General features: G+C 52.9%; 1 protein-coding gene across 3 annotated transcripts in view; it reads right to left on the minus strand.

The window, feature by feature from the left end:
- The window catches only part of ETS1 (ETS proto-oncogene 1, transcription factor), a 73,010-nt gene that overhangs the window by 37,412 nt on the left and 13,076 nt on the right, over positions 1-22,522 (minus strand). Inside the window, exon 1 of one of the 3 annotated variants that reach the window (XM_032201872.1) lies at positions 6,352-6,544. The exons of the other annotated variants lie outside the window; for them this stretch is intronic. Coding sequence (XP_032057763.1) covers positions 6,352-6,433 — 82 coding nt within the window. The 5' untranslated portion in view covers positions 6,434-6,544. Of the gene's footprint in view, positions 1-6,351; positions 6,545-22,522 lie in introns of those variants that run through there. 3 annotated transcript variants of the gene reach the window in all.

The raw sequence follows: 22,522 nt of genomic DNA on the forward strand, positions 1-22,522 counted from the left end.
CTGAAACCACCCTGATTTGTGTTTTTTTTTTTTTTTCATTTTTATTTTTTGCCATCTCTCTGGACCAGACATTGAACTACGGATCGCCTCTGGACAGGAGTCACTCCCTTATTCAAGGAGATATTCAGGCAGATAAAGCGACTTGTAGATTTGCACATTTTCACATAATTACCACCAGAGCCTGCAGCAGTCACGGGCACAAATCCTGCAACCTGGGGCAGTCCAGACAGGCAGCTGAATGGAGCAGAACTACAGGCTGAATGCCTGGAGACACAGAGCGGTACCAAAACCAGCCTGCGAGGCTCCCCTTCGCATCCCAGCCCGCAGGAGAGCTGCTATCTCCAGAGCCATCTCACGGTTTTGTCATCAGGAGGAGCAAAAGTAAATTCCACAGAAACCCGGCACAGCCGCTGCAGCCCAAAAGAAGCCGCTTTGGGACTCAAGTGCTCTCCACCCCCCCAAATTCCACCGCACCTGGGAAAAATGTAGAAGCTTGTAGGAGAATCAATAAATATTTATTGTTTAACCAGCAGTATTTTGACTGGGGATGTAAGCATGGCCCGATGCCAGTGAAACCAGAGCCTTCTTGGCCAGCATTGCAAACAAATTTTTTTTTTTCTGTATCTAGTTGGGAGATTATAAACTACACAACGAAGGAAAAAAAAAAAAAAAAAAGAAGAAGAAGAAACAAGGCAGTGAGCAGCTTAGTCACGGAAGAGGAACAAAAGAGCTGCGATGCATAACTATGTCGCGGGTTAAAAAAAAAAAGGGACACAGGCCCAATTTTTGGCTGCCAGACAGCTGTACAGTTTGTATCAGCTACAGCGCTGAGGCTTTACGCTGGATCAGAGCATATATCCCTGGCTTCAGCAGAGCAAAGCTGATTTGGACAAGCTGCAAACTGGCCCGTAACTCACAGCCGACAAGTGAATCCGGGGAAGACAGATTTCAGTCGGTCCCCACCGTTCCTGTCGGGATCCCCAGCTTCACAGTGCCATGAATGGTCAGCCCCTGCTCCCAGAGGAATCTTCACCTTCAAGCAAAGCTGATCATCCCTCCCGTCTTCACTTCAGTTGGTGCCCTGGCACCACCCTACCAAGCTCAGGTCTTCCCCTGAGCAAAATGCATAAGCCTGTAGGATGCCAGCAGCTCGATCCTTTCAGTTCATCCCAGGGATAGCAGTGACACTTGCTCTCCTAAATCTATCCTAGATAAGGTTTGCTCACCTTAATACAGCTCACGTGCCCACGCAGGTACCAGCTAATGGTGTAGAGAGGAAAAGACTCTCTTTAATTGCCTGAGACAAATCCACATGGATTTGTTCCTTTCTTCCCCCAAATCCCGACTGAAGTACTACAACTGAAAGCAGTCACTCGGCCTGACAGCCCTGCCTGCTTACACCCCTACACCAGATTCAGACAAGTCTGCTCTGACTCACACCTACCTCTTCCCTGAGAGGTAGCACCTGAGATGCATCTGAGTGCCTGAGACATGTCTGCTCTCACCACAACAGCACAGGAGGACACCAAGCCGCCTTCCATCTCACCTCCAGCATCAAGCTGGCATCTCCAGGTCTAACTGCAGCAATCTCTTCGGGATTTGGGGTAGCGGAATGGCAGCTAGCTTGCTCCTCAGCTCCCTTTGGAGAGCTTGCTCCTGCACAGGACTGTGTTATCCCTTCATTTTATAAGGCTTATCAAAGCATAGCACGCCATAATTACATGGCAAATTAGAGGCCACTTCGTGTAACTACACTGCAATTGCACAGTTGTTACATGCTTTGGGGAGTACACGATGAAAAAGAGGAAGAAATGGGGCTTTGCTCCTCTTTCTTGCAAATATCACTGCCCTCTGTACCGAAGCTAAGAACGCCGCAGTCCGGGGCGTACTTCATGCCGTGGATCCCTGAAGGATGAAGGGTGAGAGAAGGCTGCACAGGGCATCATCAGCTGCCCCCTTCCCAGCTCTTTTCACAGCTTTGTTCCTTAAGTAGACACAAGTTGACACTAAAAAAGCTGGTGAAAGACAGATGCAGTCTCCTCCCTCCTGGGAAACTGTTCCCCCATCCTAGCTGGATACCACAGTGATGGGCATTTTGTAAGTGCATAGGAAGATAATTGCTCTTTTTCAGCTCAAATTCTCACCTCCTCCACCGGCAATCAGCATCGAAAATACCTCAGGAGCCAGAGGCCCTCAATTTATTAGAGTCTCCCTCTTGCCGGCTGAGGATTCATGCCCACACTGAACAATCCACAACCGAAGAGGAGCTCTCACCTTTGCTGCCAATGCAGATGCAAAAACATTCAGAAAGATGCCGGATAAAATTCTGTGCTGCCCTGAAATCTCTTCACCCTTCAGCGTTTCCTTTCTCCGGGCTTTCCTGGGTTTCCAGGCAAACCCTCTCTCAGTTTGCATGCACACAGCCTGTCCCAATGGGTGCAGGCAAGCAAATGCTCCTCCAGCACCAGTACGCAGAGGAGAGAGGGGTTAGAGGATAACTTGAAGCAGAGAGAGGCAACTGCTGGTTTTTTTTGCTGCTGGGTTTCACCTTGTATGCAAGAACGTGGCCATGCAAGCCACCAGGACCAGTCTCCAGACAGCAACAGGGAAACTGAGTCAGGCAGAAATAGGAGTAGTCCCTCGGATGGGTCGCTGCTGCTGTGACCCTGTTCTGTGCACACACAGACTGCAGAGCAGAGGCGTGTTTGGGAAGCTGGGCTCTCCAGGACGCCATCCTAAGATGTGTAATGAAGACACATTCTGGCTTGTAAAGCACTTGGCTATTTCCCTGCAGCAAGGCACAGCACAGGTGGGCAGATGCTTGACAGAACATTTGCATTAAATACGAACTCCCTCATTTGTGTATGTTAAAAGTGAAAGCAAAGGACAAGAAGAAGAGATTGACCTGTCTAGGGGAGGCTGTGTGATGTAGCAGGTCCTCCACCCAAATACACACTGCTCAGAGCCTGTCCACTTCCCTGCACCCTGCAGCAGGAGTTACCTTGCTTCAGCCCTGTACTGACCATGTCCCAAACCCCAAAGAGAGGGAAGGGCTCCTGCCAGATAAAAACACACCCCTGGGATCCCACCCACACACTGGCGAATGGAAACAACGCGCCCATCTCCCGGATGTCCTTGGGATCCACATGGGAAGCACCAAAAGGGATGGACGGGGTCCTGCCGCCTCCTGGAGCTGGGATTTCGAGGCAGACTGAGTCCTGGTTTCATGCCAGGCAGGAGCAGGCCCAGCACCAAGCTGCACCTACAGGGGAAGGAAGCGAGAGGGGAGTGGATGCAGGAGAAGGGAGCCCAGCATCTCTGCCTGCCATTGCAGCCCTCCTGCAGTACCTTGTGGGAAGCCCTGGGGCAGCAAGTCAGCAGCCTCATTAGCAAGAAATGCAGTTATCTCTCAGCACTTGGGAGTCCCAATTACACACTGCCAGCTTCCAGGGAGGGTTGCGGAGCTGCTTTTAACTCTGACCGCAGAGAACAAACAGAGCTCTGCAGAACTGGAGGAAACAAATTGATTTGCAGCAGGCAGCATTTACCAGTTGCAATGTTAAGTTCCCATTAGGGTTGATTTTCACCTGGTTTGGGTTCTGACTTCAGAGGATGAACTTTCAACTGTCTGTGATTAAAAAACAAAAAAAAAGGCTGTAAACTAAATCCCACCAACCCACTGGTGGATCAGCCACATATTTGCAATCAAAACTGTGTTAGCATACGGTCCATCATACCATTACGAGGAAAACCCACACACACAGCCTGCACATTAAAGCAGGAGCCCACCACTGTGGTATTTGGGTTCCTGACCTACTCATCTTCCTCACACATTCTTGCTGGCAACAGCAGGGGAACTTGGCTTTGGAGCTTTGTAAAACTTCACATCCCCTTTAGGTTATTTTTAAGCCCTTTGGACACGCTGCAAACCTCGCTCCTACACACAGGGGCTGCCTGCACGTGCAGGCTTTTATTTCAAGGCATGGAAGGGACGTTGCAGTGCAGCCAACGCATCTCTACAGTTTTATAGGGCATCAAGCACCTGGCACATGAAACATCTCGCACAATTGAAAACCTCTGCCTGGAACAATTCTCCCTGCCTAGGATTAACCCTATGGATGCTGTGGAGCAGATTCACTGCCTTGCTGGCATGTAAGGAATGAGAGGCCAGACTCATTTTGAGGCCAATGCCCATTTCAAAAGAAGGACAATGGGCACACTTAGTGGCAGATTCCTCAAGGAGACCAAGGGCTGGGTGAGCAAGAGCTCAGCAGCACTCCCAAACAGACAGGAGTAGAGAAAACTTGACATCTATCTCCTATGGATGCCTGAAACAGAAGCTGCCAGCATCCATGCTCCCTCTCTCAGCATCAGTCCGACCGTGCAAGAAAGCTGCAGCATTCTCTAAAAAGTTACAGGGGAAATGAGGTTAAGCCAGCTAATTGACAACACTGACCTTTCTGGCTCAGTGTTAGCACAGCCACCAAAACAGAAGCAACTGCAGCTGAAGTCGATAGGGAGTCAGCTCTTTTTTACCTTTTTGGTTTTTGTTTTTCAGCGCTCTTCCTGCCAAAGTTTAAACTTTGGGTCAACGCTAAAAACTGCTTGCTGACATAAGCTGCAAAAGAGCTTTCTCAGAAGAAAATGAACTTAAGGCAGCACGAAATGCTGTGTCCTCACTTGAGGGAAAAGGCAATTACATTGATCCCATGCTCCAACACCTAAACAACAAAGACGCCTCAGTAACACGCTGTCACCCATGCCAGGAGATGTTTAAATTTCAGCAGATATTTGGTCTGAATTGAAAGACAAACAAACCCCACATCCTCCCGGCCCTGCCCCAATGAACCAGGTGTTCTTCCTATCCCATTTTCTTCCTCTGCGAGCAAGAAACCTGCAGTCACGGCCTGAAGCACGGCAGTGAGTCTCCAGTAAACCTTCTTTTAACCCAAGCTTTAGGAAATAGACACAGTCAGACCCTCAGCTGCACCAGAGCCTCTCGCTTAACCTGCAAAGGTGCTTTGGAAAATTATTCCTCAGCATCTCCACTGCGTTTTGAAGCCTGACCCTTCGGAGCCCACACCTGAAAGCCAGGCTCAGCCTGGTCAGGGGCAACAGCCATAACCAGCGGCCAGGTCCTCTACGTGCTGCTGTTGTGAGATGGGTCACGCACAAGATGCTGTCCCCACATCAGACCCCGTGCAGCCCATCGGTGTGGATCCCACAGACGTGTGCAGACTTACTGGGGCTCTCTGCAGACAAGCTGATCCCACACAAGGCTCTATTTTAAGCCTGAGCGCTAACCGCTGCGCGGCCGCGGCCCCCCGCGCTCCAGCAGCCAGCTGTCACTCCATGTCCCCTCGGCAGCCTGAAATCATCGCCTGGTGGGACATGATCCCCTTGCTGGATTTCCTAGAAGTTCACTAACTGCCAAAGACACGCACAGCTCTGTTTTCATTTCCTTCAGCACACCAGCGCTGTGCAAAACCCAGCAGCCTCCCCTTGAGCCTTGCGGGAGCTGTGGCAGGGAGAGGGAAGCAGTGGGACCGCGTCTTGTCCCCAAGGCCAAGTTCTGTCCCTGCAGGCTCCCAGCACCATTCCCTGCCCCGAGAGCGAGGCAAAAGCCACCGCTGAGAGCCTGAGGTCAGCCGGCACCAGGACGTGCCCAACAGCCCTTATTATGGTAAAAACTCAGCTACCAGCATTAACCACAGCCAGCAGCAGCTTAACTTATCGCTAGGACGACAACAACAACAAAAAAACACGCCTCGCTGCAGTAACCCGCTGCTATCATCCCCGAGAGCTCCAGCACCCTTCCTCCACCCATTTCTTCAGAAAGGGGTGGAAAATAAAAAGTAAAAAAAAAAAATCAGAGCCTCGGGCTCTCCGGATTTAAACGCGGTGCATCCTCAGCACCGCCCGAGCCGTGCTCGGACCGCTCGGGGCGTTTGCAGCGGGGACCGGGGTTCCCCGCGCCCCCCTCCTTGGGGACGCTTCGTGGGGGCTCCTAAAAGCCCGGCGGGGGTCGTCGTCGCCTCCCTCCCTCCCCCGGGGGGCTTGTCCCGTCCCCGCTCGGGGTCCAAAAGCGTGAGACAAGGCGGCTGGGGTGCGGCGGTTCTTCTTTTGGAGGAGGGAGGGAAGTCTTGAAAGTGCTCCGAAAGCAACTTCGCCTTCCCCCAGCGGTGCTGCCGGGCAGCGCCGCTCCCCTGCAGCTCGCGGGTCCCCTTCGGAAGGACCCCCCCCCAAAAAAAAAAAAAAAACACAGATCTCCATCCCCCCGGCCTCCCCGGGCGCTGAAGCGGGGAGGCGAGAAGGGATTCCCGCAGCCCCCGGGGGCAATGGGGCGCTTACCGGCGGACGGGAAGAGATCGATGTCCACCTTCTCCGTCTTGATGATGGTCAGGGTGGGCTTCAGGTCCACCGCCGCCTTCATGGCTGGGGCTGGGGCTGGGACCGGGACCAGGACCGGGAGCGGGGGGCGGCTGCTGCGCCCCGCCGTGCGCGGAGCGGGGCGCCCGGGCGCCTGCTTCCTCCTCCTCCCTCCTCTTCCTCGCCTTCCTCCTCCTCCTCTTCCTCCTCCTTCCCCTGCGCCTTCGCTCCCCTCTCTCCCCTCTCCTCCGCTCCGCTCCTCGCCGCTCGGCTCCGCTCCGCCTCGCCCCCCCGCCGCCGCCGCCGCCGCCGCCCCGGCCCGGGCTGAGCCGCCGAGGGGAGGGCGCTGGGGGCCGGCCCCGAGCGGTGACAGCGGCGGGGAGGGACCCGCCTGGCCCTCCCCTCCCCTGCCCTGCCCTGCCTCTGCCCCTGTCCTGCCCCGGCCCCCGCCCCGGAGGCGGCCCCGGCTCGGTGGGGAGCGGAGCGGGGCCGGGGGGCGAGAAGCGGGGCTGAGGCCACCCCCCGGTCCCAGCAGGAACGAGGGCTCGGGTGGCGATCCCCGCCCCTGTCCCCTCCGTGGGTGCTGCCCCGCTTCTGGGTGCCCCCCTCCCACCCACGGGTGCGCCCCGAGCCTGGGTGGTCCGGGGGGGATTCAGGGCACACACGGTGCCGGGGGAGCCAAAGCGAAGTTTGGGAAGCAAGCGGGGCAAAAACGCTCCTAGAGATGCGCGATGAGTATCGTGCCGGCGGGCCGGGAGCTTAACAGAAGAATATCGGTTTTCACACAAAATATGTTTTATTATATTTAGGTAGCAAAAACTTCAGACCACAAACGGCAGAGCAGAAAGGAGATTATGACTCACAGATGGCAATTTACCGGTACAAGTGTAAAAAAAAAAAAAAAAAAAAAAAAAAAAAGACATTAGCAACCAGCGTTTGTGGTTCTCTCACTCAGAAAGTCTCAACAGCCTCCGAGACGCTGGCAGGGACCAGCTCTGATCAAAGCTGGGCTCAGGGGAACGTCCCGGCTGTAACGGGGTGATCGGGGCCCAGTGCGTCAGCAGCCGGGCTTTGGGGCCGCCTGCAGCCCCCAGCAGGAGCCAGGGTCCCACTTGCAAGCACAATAGAAACCTTCAAACATAGAGATTGGCTGCGGATGCAAATGTTACAGCTCAGAATTATTTCTAGCTGCTTCAGAGCAGCCTTTCTCATTCGCCTGAGGCGTATTTATAGAAGAAAAGTCAGTGTAACTAAAGGAAGCTGTGAGGTGCGGGGCCAGAAAGTGAGAGCCTGCTGCTAGTCGCTGCTTTTACCTAAGCAGATCACTCAGGATGCTCCAATGCTGGCAAGGCCAGGGGGGCAGCGAGCTCCAGGTGCCTCACCTGCTGACAAGCACTTGTATTTCCAATTTTACAGGCAGCTCTGTTTCCCAGTCACCATCCACTTGCAAGTTCAGTTCCTCATTCTTACAGAAAACCAGCAGCAGCAGGGTAGGACCAGTGATTCACCGTGTGACCAGTACACAACCGCTCCCCACGGATCCCTGCATGCTTTGGAGAACCTCTGAGCTGTGCTCGGTGCAGCAGGCAGGGCACAAGGCTGAGCATCCCTGTTTGGAACCCACCACAGGAATCTGAGAGTGCAAAGACAATGGCTGCAAGAGTAAAGAGTGGTCCCCACTGCCTCTCCCCATGTAGGATAATGGGCTTGCACCTGTCCTGTGTTTGTTTTTTTCCCCTCTTCCCCATACACGATGGACAGCAGTGACTGAAGGAAGAGACTGCAGAGAGGAGGCTGAGCAGAACGTTTCTAGTTCAAAACCAAAAGGGGATTCAGAAGCAGCAGCTGCCTCTCTGTAGGCGCCCTTCCAGAGCAGCTTGGGAAGAGAAACCTGAGGCAGCGATTGCAGCCTGAGGGCCCTTCCTTTCCTTTCCCTTCCTTTCCCTTCCCACACTTCTCTCGGAGCGCTGTGAGCACCAGGTCCCCGCTCAGGCAGGCTGCGGTGCACGGAGGGGAGCGGGGCCGGGCTGGGAGGGCGCGGGGGGCCCAGCTACGCAGCTGGCTGCGGCGGCGAAGCCATCAGAAAGCACCTGCGGTCCCAACCGTATTGAAATGACCCGACTGCTCCCCCGGCTCGGTGGTGCTTGGTAATCCTCGCTGCTCAGAGCGAGCGCAGCCTCCTGCAGCAAACCACAGTCCCCAGACACACACACAAGACGAGGCACGCAGTGAGGCCGCAGTGTCGCGCCCAAGCTGATAGGGACAAGCTGCTGACACGGTGCAGGAGAAGGTTCCCACCAGCAGAGATGGTCCCACATGGAGCAGAGTAGCCGCTGATTATAAAAATTAAAAATTAAGATTAAAAAAAAAGATTAAAAATCTGCACCAGAGGCTTCAGCTGCCTCTCCAGTGCCTGCACTTCAGCCCTGCTCCCGTGGGCTGATGTGTTTGGCTCGGCCTCGCCTCTGAGTGTTACAGTCCTAAGGACTGGCTCGAGTCCAATGCACCTGTAATGAGGCTCCTTCTCTTCTGGACCAGTACAAAGGCTCTAATAAAGACCTTTCTTGCAGCTTGTGTGTTTTTTATTAGAGAAGATACACACACTCTTGGCATGCCGGCTCAGCACTGATCCCGCAAAGCTGATGACATGAAGCCACAGCTTGGTGCAGCATGGCTGCGGCGAGGCTTTGAGCTCTTCCACTCCCCCACCTCGCCCCCACCCCTGCTCCCCAAATTTCTGTTTCATCTTACTCCTGCGATGCACAGCCCCCCCTCCCTGCAGGACCAGGAGAACATTTCCAGAAGCACCTCTGGGGCAAAAGAAGTCAAAGTGGAGGAAAGGAGAGGGAAAAGAATGGAGAGGCTGTGGACAGAAATTTCCTCCCAGGGCAGCTGAATCTCTCCTTCGAACTCAACTCCGTCCTAGCGGCTGCCTTAATTTGTGTTCACTTCAGAGCCTGCAACATGAAAGCCCTGGCTCTGAACTCCAGCTGAGCCGCTCAATGGCTCAGTGTTCGCAGAAGGCATGGAAGGAATCCATTGATTAGTTTCTTCAGCTGGGATGTGACCATTTGGAGTCCAAGACCTGCCAAACATGACTTTGCCTCAGCAACTGGTTCCTATTTGCTGCTTACAGCCTTCAGAAAAATCTTTCCTCTTCAACATCCAAGTCTCACCCTCCTTTTCCATTCTGTCGTTATTCACCATTAATATCTATTCGCGCTCTCTCCTGTTGAGGGAGGGTGCTGGGTTGTGGACAACAGCCCTCCTGCCATTAATATAGTCAAAAGATCTTGCCGTTGATCGGAGATAACCATCTGCCCTCTCTCCACAATGCAGTCTGATTGTTTTTCAACAGTTTGGAACAAAGAAAGGACAGGCAATAATGCCACATTGTTCCCAGGGACGCTGACTAACCTTGGTCTAAAAGAATAATAATTATTATTCATTTAGCACCGAGAAAAGGTATTGCAGAGCCTTTGCTGTGATGTCCAAGGGCTCAGGGAGGGCAGGACTGCCTTTCCACCACCTTTTTCCAACCTGGGGCTGGCTCTTTCCATTTAGCAGGGCCAAATTCACTCCTGCCACGGCCCTTCTGCAAACTGGCAGCTGCTGGCCCTCCTCCAGACGTGGCGTGGCTGTGACGGCTTCTGGGATTCACCCGCTCGGCTGCTGGCTGAGTGAAGAAGGCGCTCTCCTAGCACTGAAGCGCAGCCACCTTTGGGGTGAAATACAAGGGCTACGTACCAACGCGGAGCAACACCGCCCAGCTGTTATGGACAGGAAATGAAGAACACCATAGCCAATTAAAACTGCAGGGGGATATTTATGGCAGAACGTAATTAGCCAAATTGGAGCCTTCCCCAAAACTGCCATGGGATTTTTAATGACTGCAAGCGGTCAGGGCCTCAGTTTGATGTTTTGTCAAGTAAACAATATCCAGAGGGCAGGAGGCAAAAATCAGGAGCAAAGGGGAAGGAAAAAAATAACACAAGAGTGTCCTGCAATCCCAGGGAGAAGCAGAGACATGAAAGGACTTATCGCAAGGGGGTCATTGTTGGAAAGAGCAGCAGCCACCACTCCAAGAAAGGAAGGAGCAGGGAGGTGGCTCTGGGTGTGGAGGTGGCCCGCTGCAATGAGAGGAAAGAGCAAGCAGCTGCCATGACCATTCCCCGGGGAGATACCTTTCCTGGAATTTAAAATTATATGAGAAATTCTTTCAAGCACCGCAAGAGCTGGGAAGCATCCGAGGGAGTTGTTTTACACTGGTAAAGGGAGGCTGGGTTAGTAGCTGGCGGCTGCAGCCTCCCCTTGTTGGCTCAGTGGCTGGCATGGAAGTAGAGCCTGTCAGCCAGCACGCACTGCTGGTGCCCCTGCACTCCCCATGGGGAGGGCAGGCAGCTCTCGCATCCAGCGTTCGTGGCCAGGAGATGGTGGCCATCACGAGAGCACTGGCTGCTGCGTGACCCAGATGGCTACAGCCTCTGGCGTCCCCTGGCCGCTCTGTGCCCGGAGTCACGGAGGGTCCCCGTCCTCTGCAGCGCCTGCACTAAAAGCCAGTTTGTGTTCACGCTGCGGAGACGCAGACTTCAGCCCCGAGCAGCCCAGACAGCACTGCCACAATAACGTCCTCTGATTGCCCTCCAGGCGCGAGCAGAGGAAGCCGCCTCCGAGCCTCCACGACTCCTGCTCTCATTAGCTTCCCAGCGGAGATGGCTCACAAAAGCATCTTTGTGGCCAGCTTGGCGTCAGGAGCCCAGCTCACAGAGCCCCGCGCGGCTGCCACGGAGCCCCAGCCCGGCCGGCACACCGTGGGTACCTCAATCAGTGCTCCCGCAGGCTGCCTAAGCATCTTCGAGTGTCTCCTGCTATTGGTTTCCCAGCGATCCCACGCTGCTTCTTAACCTGATTAGCTAATCTGGGCTCAAGCGATGTAATTCTGCCTTGAATTTCGTTGGCGGGGGGTGCTGTCACTCACTTGTTACCCCGCTGGAAGAGCTGGCTGCATGGAAAATCCTTGTAAGCTGTTCTCCAGCGCTGTTTGTTCCCCTCTCCTCCTCAAGTAACAGCACCGAGTTTTTGGTAAACATAACCTGAGGACTTTTGCTGTTTAACTCATGATGCTCACGATTACCCTGAGCACGCACAGCCCGTACACATCAAACCTCATTTGTAGGGCCTCTCATCTTTGGTCAGATCTCCCAGGCAGCCTCCTCCGCAACAGAAACAGATGCAGTCAGATCAGACTCAGGCAGCACATCTCTGTTCACAGCTTCACCCATGGCATTCACTGATCTCTGGCAACAGAGGCTGCTGAACTGACTTCTGCTGGTCTCTGAACTCCCTTCCCTTGGAAAGAGGTGAGGGATCACAAAGGAGAGGCAGTGGGATCATTGCTAATACTCCCATAAAGCAAATCTCCTGCACAGCTAAATACCAGTCACTAACATTTCTCTGCTCCTTTCATCTTTTGCAAGCAACAGCAAGCAGAAAAGCCACTGTTTCAGAACACGAAGCTGCAGAAAGTATTAAGCAACATTTTATTTTTACAGAGGTGCCAGAAGCCACACAAGCACCTTCCTGGGAAGGTCAGCCCGGTGCCAACCTCTAGGATACGAACCGAGAGCCTGAGGAACAGCAGGCACAAGAACAAGGCGCCTGCACGCAGCCAGTTGGCGGTGGGAGGATCAAACCCTGGAGTGCGATGACCCTCAGGTTAACTCTGTGGCCAGGACAGAGAGGCTCAAGACATGGAAGTTTAATTCCTGGTCAATATTTCCACATGACCTCTTACAAACCTTTGTGCCTCCATCCCCCTGCTTTAATGGAAGGCTGCTTTCTCGCTTCACAAAGGGTCAGGAGCATCGGCTCAGCGGTCCCGAAGGAAAAGCTCAGGGGATGGGGACCATGACGGGGTCAAGCCACAGGGAGATTTGAGGGGGCAGCTCAGGACGGAGACGGTCCCTCCACACCAACCGTCCCACCGTGATCACGGCAGTGCCTACAGCAAACCCACGGAGATGGGCCCGGTCGGCCCAGCACACCAGGGTCACATCCTGAGCGGCGGCTGGTCAGGAGGGGGTGGCAGGATGGGGCCCCTCGGCACCCAAAGCCGCCCGCCCAGGGCACGCTGTGCCGGCAGGGCCTTCCTCCTGCATGCTGTCGTGCTCCTTGGAGGAAGGATTCGCCCGCGTGTGTGTTTCAAAGAGCAAAACCCGCACCCCGCGTCGGAAACCTCCTCACTTCCAATTGTCTTCACTTGGCAGCCGGGCCCGCTAGTGAATAAACGACAGAAACTATTCCGCTCTACACGTGTTTGGGTTTTTCGGGGTGGTTTTCTTGGACAGCGGTCCTGGCTCTCCAACAATACCCGTCTTGTTTGGCCCCGCGCTGCAGAGCAGGCTTGAATAGATCTGTCTAAAATTATAAGCGGGCAGCCCCTAGGCTCTGCGAGATCACAGGCCACATGCTGGGGCTGAACAAAGCCTCTGCTATTTCCTAACAATTAGCCCAGCTAAAAGGACATCTATCTCCTTCTATTAGAGCCACCACGTGCCTCCCAGTCAGTCCATTGTGCAGCTAATTAAATAACACGCCTCTCTCCCCATGAGGGTCTCCTGATTAGCTCGCCTCAGCCCTAAATCCTCGGTGGTGTAAATGGGCAAGAGACAGCTGGTCGGTAGGGGCCTGCGACTCCAAGCATCGTCACCCATTATACAGCTATCATCATCACCCGTTATTTCAGTTTTTTAATTATCTTCTGAAAGCTGTTGAATGGAGATCTAGAGATACAAGGGGTTCTTCACACAAACTGGTTTGCTTCATGTCCGCTTGCCCACCGCCTGCAGCCAAAGTTGTGCAAATAGCTGATTTTTTATTTTTTTTTTTTATTTTTTGCTTTGCTGGTAGTCAGAAAGAAAAAAAAGTAGACACAAATGTTTTTTCTAAATATGTTCTGGGTTAACGCAAACCATTTTTTTTTTTCACACGCTTTTCATTGGGCTAAAGTAGCTAAAAGAAAATAACGAAAATCACGTGTCATTCATCTGAGCTCAAAGTATTCATTTTTGCACTTTTCAAATGGGAAGAAATTTCAAAATGAAGAAAAAGGTCAATTAAAAATAATCCATTAACAAGCCCCCTTTGCACTCTGTTAGTTACTTCACCAAAGTTTCCAAGGAAGGGACAGGTCTCAGATGCATTTTCAGCAGGGAAGCCCAATTCATGTTTTAGCATCAAGAGTGAGATGAAACAAAACACGTGGCTCTGCGTTGTAACACGGTGCTTGAGGTTTCCTCCCAGTCTGCAAATCAGTTCTGGCCAGGCAAGCCAAGTCGTTCAGAGATCATCAAACATCACAGGAGCTGCCTGAAGCATCCTGAGCGGTGCTGCTGGATGCTGGGGCCACCCCCACCCATCCCCTGTCCCTGGAGGGGATCACCACGGCTCTTCTGCCAAGCCCGACCTGCACCTGCTCCAGCCGAACTTGCCGAGCACCTTTTCTCTCCATTCATCCTCCCCAATTCTTTAGGATGAGTTACTCCTGCACCCCGCAGCCTTGCACGACAGCTCAAAACTGCTAAATCACTCCAGATGTTCAACACCTCAACCCACCGCTTCCCACACGCTCCCCAGACCCGGAAGAAATACAGCTTCTCTCTGCCAAGTCTACAGTCAGCAATAGCTGCAAATATTCCCTTTACCTCCTTTAAATCATTATTTTCCACCCTTGGCTATTTAAATCATTATTTTCACACCAAGAGAGCATGGCTGGAGAACTGGAATGTGGGTCAGCAGACAAATGAGCTGATTTCCTGTGGACCTGCGGCTCCAGGACTGGAACAGCTGGACCCGCGCAACAGCCAGGGCTCTTTCCACCCAAGGAAAACAGAAAGACCCCAGCCCTCGGCTCTGCTGGTGGGGAGGCAGTGGGAGGAAGGGCCCGGAGGAGGAGGCAGAGCTTGGTTTCCTTCTGATGGGAACGGGGAGAGCTGACATGAAGCTTGCTCCTGGTTTCCCAACCCACGAGCTGCCCTCGCTGCTCGCAGCCATGCTGGGCAGCAGCTGCTGCTGCAGCCTGGGTGGGAAAGTGCTGGGAAGCTCTGGAAACACATCAGAGCTTGCCAGGAAATGTATTAATTAGTGTTTGTGTGCGTGTGCACGTCCATAGGGTGTTATTGTAGAAAGCACAAGGATCAGCTCATTGTTATCTAAACCGTATTTCCCCTATGCTCAGGCAATGCTAACATTTTACACCAGATAATCAAATTTTAAAAGGATTTATCAACAGGGCCGGGTAAATTGTCATTGAAAGGTGCTATACGACTTGGTTCAAGGCCTACGAGGGGCTAGTACAGGAGTGAAGCCCAAAACACAGCCTCAGCATGCCACTCAGCTCTCTGTCCACTTTCAAACCCAAGCAGCCAGGTCTGACTGCTCCACTCATCGGAAACGTACAAAAAAAGGGGAAGAAAAAAAAAAAAGATGCCTTGTGTTAACTGCCTGCCTCCCCTCACCCAGCTAGTGCCCTTTATCCCAAAGCTATGGGAATGGCTCCACAGGCCACTTGATTAATAAGAGCCCAGGGGGGAAAAATCGTTTATATAACCTCGTCTTCTCTAAACTTCCTAAGTGCTTCAGAAAGTGGCTGCCCTGGAAACCCAAACTGGAAACGAAAAATATTATCTCTTCCATTTATAAACATCTCCAGTGCTAATGAAGTGAGGAGCAGCAGCGGCGGGGAGGGGAGCGGCAGGATGCACTTGGCAGGCGTGGGAGAGCCCCGATGAACCCATTTCGCTTCAGGTGGGTGCGGAGCACAAAGTGCCCCCGCTGCAGCCTGGTGCCACCGCTCGCTGCTCACTGCTCCCCGGCGAGGCCCCAGAGGCATGTTGGAAGACGGATGGTAAAAAAAGCATCTGCTACACCAAACACAGAGCTGGACCGACAGTCTCACGGGGTGCGAGTGTGGGGGAAAGGAAGATGGGGCGACACACAGAAACGCGGGAACAGATTGATGAGACCCAAAAACAACGGATCTCATAGCTTGAAGCTGTGGCTCGGATGAGGCTTCACATCCCGGTGGCTGGGAAGGAGGGAATGAGCATTGCTGCTCACTGTGCACACCTCGTGGCACAGACTGGGCTCTTCCCGTGTGCCTGCGGGGCTGCTTGAACCACTCTGGTCTGAATGAGCACTCCGAGCGATCCAGATTAACTTCCTGGGTTCAACCACCTCAGCCTCACCGCCCCTCGGACACACATTTAAACGTGAGAGCCAGGGGAAGCATTCTGCAGAGCACTCCAATGTATTTCCCCATTTTTGTTCCATGTTGGCATTTCCCACGGAGATTTGCTTTTGCATCAACTCAGCCAGCACCAGAAAACGCTGAGTTTTGCCTGGAAATGTTTGGATTTCGTTTTGACAAAACATTGATGATTTCTGCAGAACAATCCGTCACTTTTGGCAGTAACAACAGAGAAAAAAAAAAAAAAAAAAAAAAAAAAGACAAAAAGCAGTATTTCATCTAGATAGGGACAGAGCTGACACCCAGCCTGGAACTCAGCACAAGTGGAAGGCGAAGCAGGCTACACACTTGCCTTGTTATCCTGTCACTTCGATTACTGTAAAGCGAGGGAAACTGCTCCTACTTTCATCTAGTAGCTGTTTGCCTGGATAGGAACACAACAAAAGCTGCCAGACAAAGGGAGCCTCTGGTCTCATAGGGTGAGGCAGTAACTGGATGCAGAGCAGGGGAAGAGAAGGTTTGAGCACCCCTGGAGCCATCTCACAGCACACACGGGTACCCCAGGCTTGCAGCGCGGTGAAGAGCTGGTCCAGGGCAGGACTAAGATGCCAGCTTAATTTCCATCCCAGCCTTCCATAATTATTCATGCCTCTCCAGCCTGCAAAACTGGGTTGAAATCTCCCAAGCGCAGGCTCCTCAGTGAGATGCCTGTAGCTGACCAAATTAGAAATTTTCCATGAGCAGGCTCCCTTGGGGCACCTCCTCCTTTTTTCCTATTCTACCTCAATGCTGACATCGCTCCAGCTAAACCAAGTGCCCTCTGCCCCCTTGAACTTTACATGTGGAGAGTGAATCATGCAAACCAGGGAAGAAAGGCATTTCTGACTCCTGAAAAGTCATCGCTGATAAGTTAGGGAGAAGCAGCTTGAGCCATTGCTTTTTTAAAATCTCAACCAACTTTGGCAGAGCAATTTATTTTGCTCCGTCCCACTCCCTCAACGGGAAGCACAAATATCTACAAGTGTTTTTGCCATGTAGTGCTGCTCACACAGCATATGCCATGTCAGCGGCCTTGTTTCCCTTTCCAGGAAGGGAAGTCCTGCCATGAACTGTTGATCTTCACTGTATTGCTTTGCAGTGCACGCACCCACTCCCCTTCACCGAAATCAATGGCAGCGTTCCCACTGAGCGGGGAGAAGCCGGCCTGCTTTTCAGACACGCTACAGCTGGCTTTGGGGTTTCAAGACTGGATCCTGGCCTTGAACCTTCAGCTGCCCTTGCAGCATGGCAGGGGAAGGAAAACCACCAAGAGGGAACCCTGCCTCCAAGAGGGGAGGGGACCAGAGGTCTCCAAATGCAGCTCTTGAAGGATGGACCAGCACTGACTCATGTCAGCTAAGAATCTCCTCATGCCACAAAGAAGCCTACATGCAAATCCCACCTCAGGCTTCATCCCAAGCCTTTCCCACACCTAACACGAGCCACTTGGAAGCCGGTGAGCCTCCCACTGCAGCTCCCCAAGGCAACTCCGCTTGCTGGCAGAGAAACCATCCTCCCGACGCGCTCAGCCTCAACAGCCCTGCCTGCCACGGGCAGCCTCCCCTCCCTGAGCCAGCTGCAGGAGAGAAGCGGTATTTACTCCATTGTGAACCAGCCAACAATTGACCCGCTGCAACTTTTTTCAAAGCCTATTGATACAAATCCCCACCGGGGAAGGCCCATCCGGTGGGCTGCGTAAACTTCAGCACGTGTTCCAGCAGCTATACATAGCTTCAAGGGGACAGCCCCGCCAGTGCCTCTTCACTTCAGATGTCTGTTCTGTTTTTTTCCCAGTATTGAGCACTTCTACAACACCATTCTCTGGAGACTTCCAGCCACTTGCCTGACCTCAATGAATTAAGCATTGCAATAAAATGTGCAATGAATTAATCATCTGTATCTCCGACGTGAGAAACTGCTCACAGGCAGGCTTCTGAATGACTGAGGCATCTAACTCCAATAGAAATCAGCATGGTTTAAATGCCTAAAGATTTTCTGTTAAGTCGTGTAGCTAAGGTCTTCCAAACTCCAGCTTTTAGACTCGGTCAGATCTCCTAAATCCACTTTCCTTTTCCCCCAGAACCCTTCCTCCAGAAGATCACTGTTGTGGAAGAGCCACCAGGACTGGGAGCTCAGGTGAATGAAACCACCCAACAGGCTGGGAAGGGAAGAGGATGGTGCTTTATACAGTCTGGGGGCCCTGGGGTGCTTTCAGTCAAACAGATCATGGCTGCAAAGCAGGAACGAAGAAAGGAGATTCTACAAGAGTAACAAGAGAGCACCAACCCCAAACAGCCCCCAGGAACTCCGGGCAAGGTAAGGAACTTCACTTGCACAAAGCAGGGTCTAGGAAACAAGGCACAGAAAGCAAACCACATTTGAGAAATCTCAGACCTGGCTCTGCTCTGAAAAGGAGGAATCACATCCATTCACAGTTGACCACACAGGCAGCTCAACCTTATTTCTACTCAATTTTAGCAAAGGAGCAGAGAGATGCCATCCCTCATAGAGCTTTCAGGGAACATCAGTCCTAACCCTGCCCTTACAACCGCATGGATCTGAGCAGGGCATTTCTCCTTCCTGCTCTCCATCTATCCAGCCTACCCACAAGCTCTTTGAGCTGCACATGGCACACCACAGCCCCGTCCTGGAGGTGTCTGTGTGTTAGAAATAATAAAAAAAAGACAGACAGACCATCCTAAGGCAACTCACCCCCGCCCCAAACGTCTGACAGCATGGTTTCTCAGACTGAAGTGATGCAAATAGCTCAGATAAGGCTCAGATAAAGTATCTGAGCTCTCCAGGGCTTATCTGAGCTGAACACCAACTCGAAAAATTCTGAAATTTGCCCTGTGGGACTATCTCCATACGGCCTGATTTCCATCTGAAGCTTCGACCTCCAGAGGCTGCAGTAACAGCTCCTGTTCAAATGCATTCTTGAGATAGCGGGGTGGGACACGCAGGTCTGCAGCACTGCCCTATTGTACGCTATCGGGGGCTTTGCCTTCTGGTGGGAACACTGCAAGGGCCTGGCTGACGGCTCAAGGAACCGGTGACGGCACCTTTCACCGCCAGCGCTTACGCTGTAACAGATGAGGTAAAGCCTCCTGCAGCGGTGTCATTGGGAAGATCACTTTCCCTTGGCTACAAAGTGCTCTGTGCTGGGTTTTCCTCTCGGCTGTGCTCCCTCCCGGTGATTGCCAGCAGAGGCTTGCAGGGAGAGCACAGTCCCAGGGTGCCGAAGCGCAGCACCACGAACCCCACCAAGGACTGTGTCAGCATGGGCATCGTGCTGAGCACACGGGGCTCCTCTGAAATCTCAGCCTGGCAGGATGGAAAGGATATTAGCAATCACAGCAAGGAGCGCTGATGAAACTGACCCGGGCTTGTGGTAACAGATGATCTCTAATACCCATTTACAGTGATAAACATTCATGCTCAGAGATCCAGCCCTTCTGAAACCCAGATAGCTGCAGCAGTCGTAAGATGCGTGAGACCTGGTAGCGGGTATCCATTTATAGCACGCAACTCAGAGTGTGAAAGGAGCCAGGGGAAGCCCAACACCTGGCTTAGAGAGAGAAAATCGAGCTCTTTGTGAAGTAGCTACAAAAGGCCAATTAGCTCACTTACACCTGGACTACAGCTATTCAGCCTGAGGAGCATCAAGGGTCCCCCATCTCACAGGCAGATCCCACATGCTGTGTGCTCTGCAAACACAGGCATAAAAGAAAGCAGGAAGGATTCCTTCCCAAAGGGTTTGCAACCAAGTAATCAGTAATCTCATAATTTATACACCTAATGCAATCCTAATAAGGGTGGAAAGCTTTCTGAGAACTGTTCGAGGGTCTGCAGACTTTACCCCCAAATTCTGCTGACCCAAGCAGAGACAGCTTTCCTTTCTGTAGATGTCTGCAGCAGTCAGGCAGAGTTCTCAGGCAAGAATAGCTATGAAATTCTATAGGACAGCTCATAAACCATAGAAAAAAAAGGTTTAATTTCCTACTAAAAATTCCCAACGACTCATTCCCAAAGGGCTGGCATGCCAAAGGGCCGCTGCAGAGTGCTGGCTCCCCTTCCGCAGCAGCTCTTCGCTCTGGCTTCAAAACCAGGGAGCAGGGAAGGAACGCGTGGGCAGGGTGCGAGCTCTCCGCAGCTCCCCAGCGCTCAGCTGTGTTGGCAGCACCAGGGTTAACCGCGGCGGCGCCCTGTAATGCAATGATTTCTGGTTTATTTCAGCAGGGGAAGTGTGTCCCGGCCTGATTAGCCCAATGGTTTCCTCTTTTCCCATAACCTCCAGACCCCCATGGCCTAAGTGTTTACTTTCTGAAATAAAAAATCTGCCAGTGTTTTTCTTTTTTCGGGGCATGTGTATTTTGGGAGGATTCAGGGGGAGGGAAGCGGAGGGGGGAGCTGAATGGGATGGGAGGCTCGCATACACCTCCCTTCTCTCTCCCACCCCTCACCCCCAGCTCCTTTCCAGCTGCAACCTCTGAGCTGAGACTTCTGGCTTCAATGTGAGAGAGGGAGAGAGAAATGTATTAATGAGAGAGTTCAGCCTCTTGCTTCAGCAGCTATAAACACAGTGAACATCTGGAGGGAGAGAGAGGTGCTTCACGCTGCCAGGAGCTGAAAGAAACAGGCTGTTTTCAGGGTCCCAGCCCCCCATGCTCTCCACGTCCCCCTCTGCGTGCCCTGCGCATACCCAGCATCACCCAGCCAGCCCTGTCCATCCAGAGAGAAAACAGGAGCTGGTCTCGCTCCTGCTGCCCTCCCTGCTCCAGTCAGCACAGCAAAGCCCACCGAGGGCACTGCTGCAAGAAGGGCTGGCCATGTGCATCCCAAACTCCCTGGAGAAGGTGTTCTGCTGCCCAGTATCCCCTGAAGCAAACGCTCCTGGGTCTCAGCACATTTGTGCAGTCAAAGGGGGTTGGGAAAGCTCAAAGAAGCATCTGTGCTTTGCATAGCCTTCCTGAAGCAAGTGTTTGGTGGCACAGGATGGAAACAAGTATATCCAGAGGGAGATTCACTCCATCCCTACAGAGGGATCCATGCTACTCCAAGAGCAATGACAAACGAGGCATCTGCAGCCACCCTCGAGGCACTAAGGACCAGCCTGTGGCTTAGTCCCTTCTGCATCGAGTTACTCCTTCCCCACAGCATACCAAAGCTGCCAGTGCTGCTGCTCATTTTCATGATGTTCCTGGTGCAGTACACTACCAGAGCCTCACACCTTGCCTCGTGCTGAGCTCCAGCCCCCCTGTTATGCTGGAGACCCTTAGCAAATCTGCAGGTAGCACCCCCAAAAACATGCAACAGCCTTCCCATTTTCTCCCAGCCTCATCCAGCACCGACTCCCTGTTCAGAGCACAATTCCTCCCTGCGCGGCAGCCGATCCCCAGCTGACACGAGTCTGCAGCTCAAGTGGGAAAAGTACTCAGTGCTCATTCTCTGGTGATGACCCAACATGCAGGGATCTCCCTGGGGTTTTGTCTCTGAGGCGAGACAGGGATTTTTCCAGAGTCAGGCAGGAAACAAATAGAAAAGTGAAAGCCTGGATTTTTGTCATTCTGTTGCTTCAGTGCAAATAAACCTCTCCATGTTCCGACTTGCAGCAGGTTACAGCAGGGGTGCAGAGGGAATGTAAGTAGGTATCAAAGGGTCGCCTGCATGTGTTTTCCTCACCTGCAAAATGAAGATCCACACTACTCTGGCACTCAGTTCAGTTCCCACTAACGTGAAGAGCAAACCAGTAACTGCTCAGCTCCCACTAATATGAAGAACTAACCAGGAATTGCTCAGCATCCTTCAGAGGGCCCTTGTAAAAGGGCCAGGAGAGATGCAGACACCCCTGGCAGCCAGTGGCACAATTCATTCACAAGGCGTAGAAGGATCTTTTCTCTTCACCGCTAGATCCAAGTAAGTGCTCTTAATGGAGAAAATTGTGTATGCCCTTCAACAAACCCAGAGCACTCATTTGTAGTAGATGTGACATGACTTGAACTAGAGCCAATGAAAAACCCAAAGGCTGCCAGGAAGAAAAAGGGTCAAAAAAAAACCATTCCAGCCAGCTATAAACAGCTCCAGACCCTAAGGCTTGCAAGAAGCTGCGCTGCCTCACTGGCCAGAGGATGACAGCGGTGCCCAGCAGAAAGGCCTCGTTCATGCCCCGTGGCAATAGGACCCCAAGGACCAGGCAGGGTGAGCTGCAAGTGCGGGGGAATCAAGCAGCCATGGGCTGGGCAGAGGCAGCTACACAGAGGATTTTGTTCATGGCTTTTGTTGAGCCTTGAAATGAATTAGCATCCACCGCCTCGGCACTCTCTGGTCCCTCCCCATGGTGGCTCACTCCTTTTCCCCCCACCTGCTGTTTCCCTTCACCTTCCTCCACGTCCTCCCTTGCCCGCTCCTCATTTATTTAGGAGGGAGAGGACAGGCGGGCCGGTCCAGCAGAGCCGTCACGAGCTGCCTGAGAAGTCCTGCTAGGTCTCGCAGCCGCAAGCAGATGTGCGTGCCCTGTGAAAAGACGCCCATTCATCTCTGCGGAGAGCGTGCGGGGGAGGCAGCGGCGCAGGGGAGGGGGGAAGTGTTGGAGGAGGCTGAGAAAAGGAAGGAGGCCGCAGTTAAAAATAGGATAAAAGGACATGAAAAAAATGCAGATTTTTTTTTTTTTTTTTAAGCTTCACTTGGAAAATGTGCTGCAGCTGGAGAAGCCATCGGGCTGAGCCTGGTCGGCTTTCACCTTCCCCCTCTCTCCCCCTCCCCAGGCTCCCTTCCTCCGTGCGTGGGCCTGGAAGACAGCCCAGAAAATGCTCACAGAAAGAGCTTTCCTCCGGGGATATCCAACGGGACCCAGAAGGGGAGAGAGCA

The sequence above is a fragment of the Aythya fuligula genome, chromosome 22 (genome assembly GCF_009819795.1).
Source record: "Aythya fuligula isolate bAytFul2 chromosome 22, bAytFul2.pri, whole genome shotgun sequence".
Taxonomy (NCBI): Eukaryota; Metazoa; Chordata; class Aves; order Anseriformes; family Anatidae; genus Aythya; species Aythya fuligula.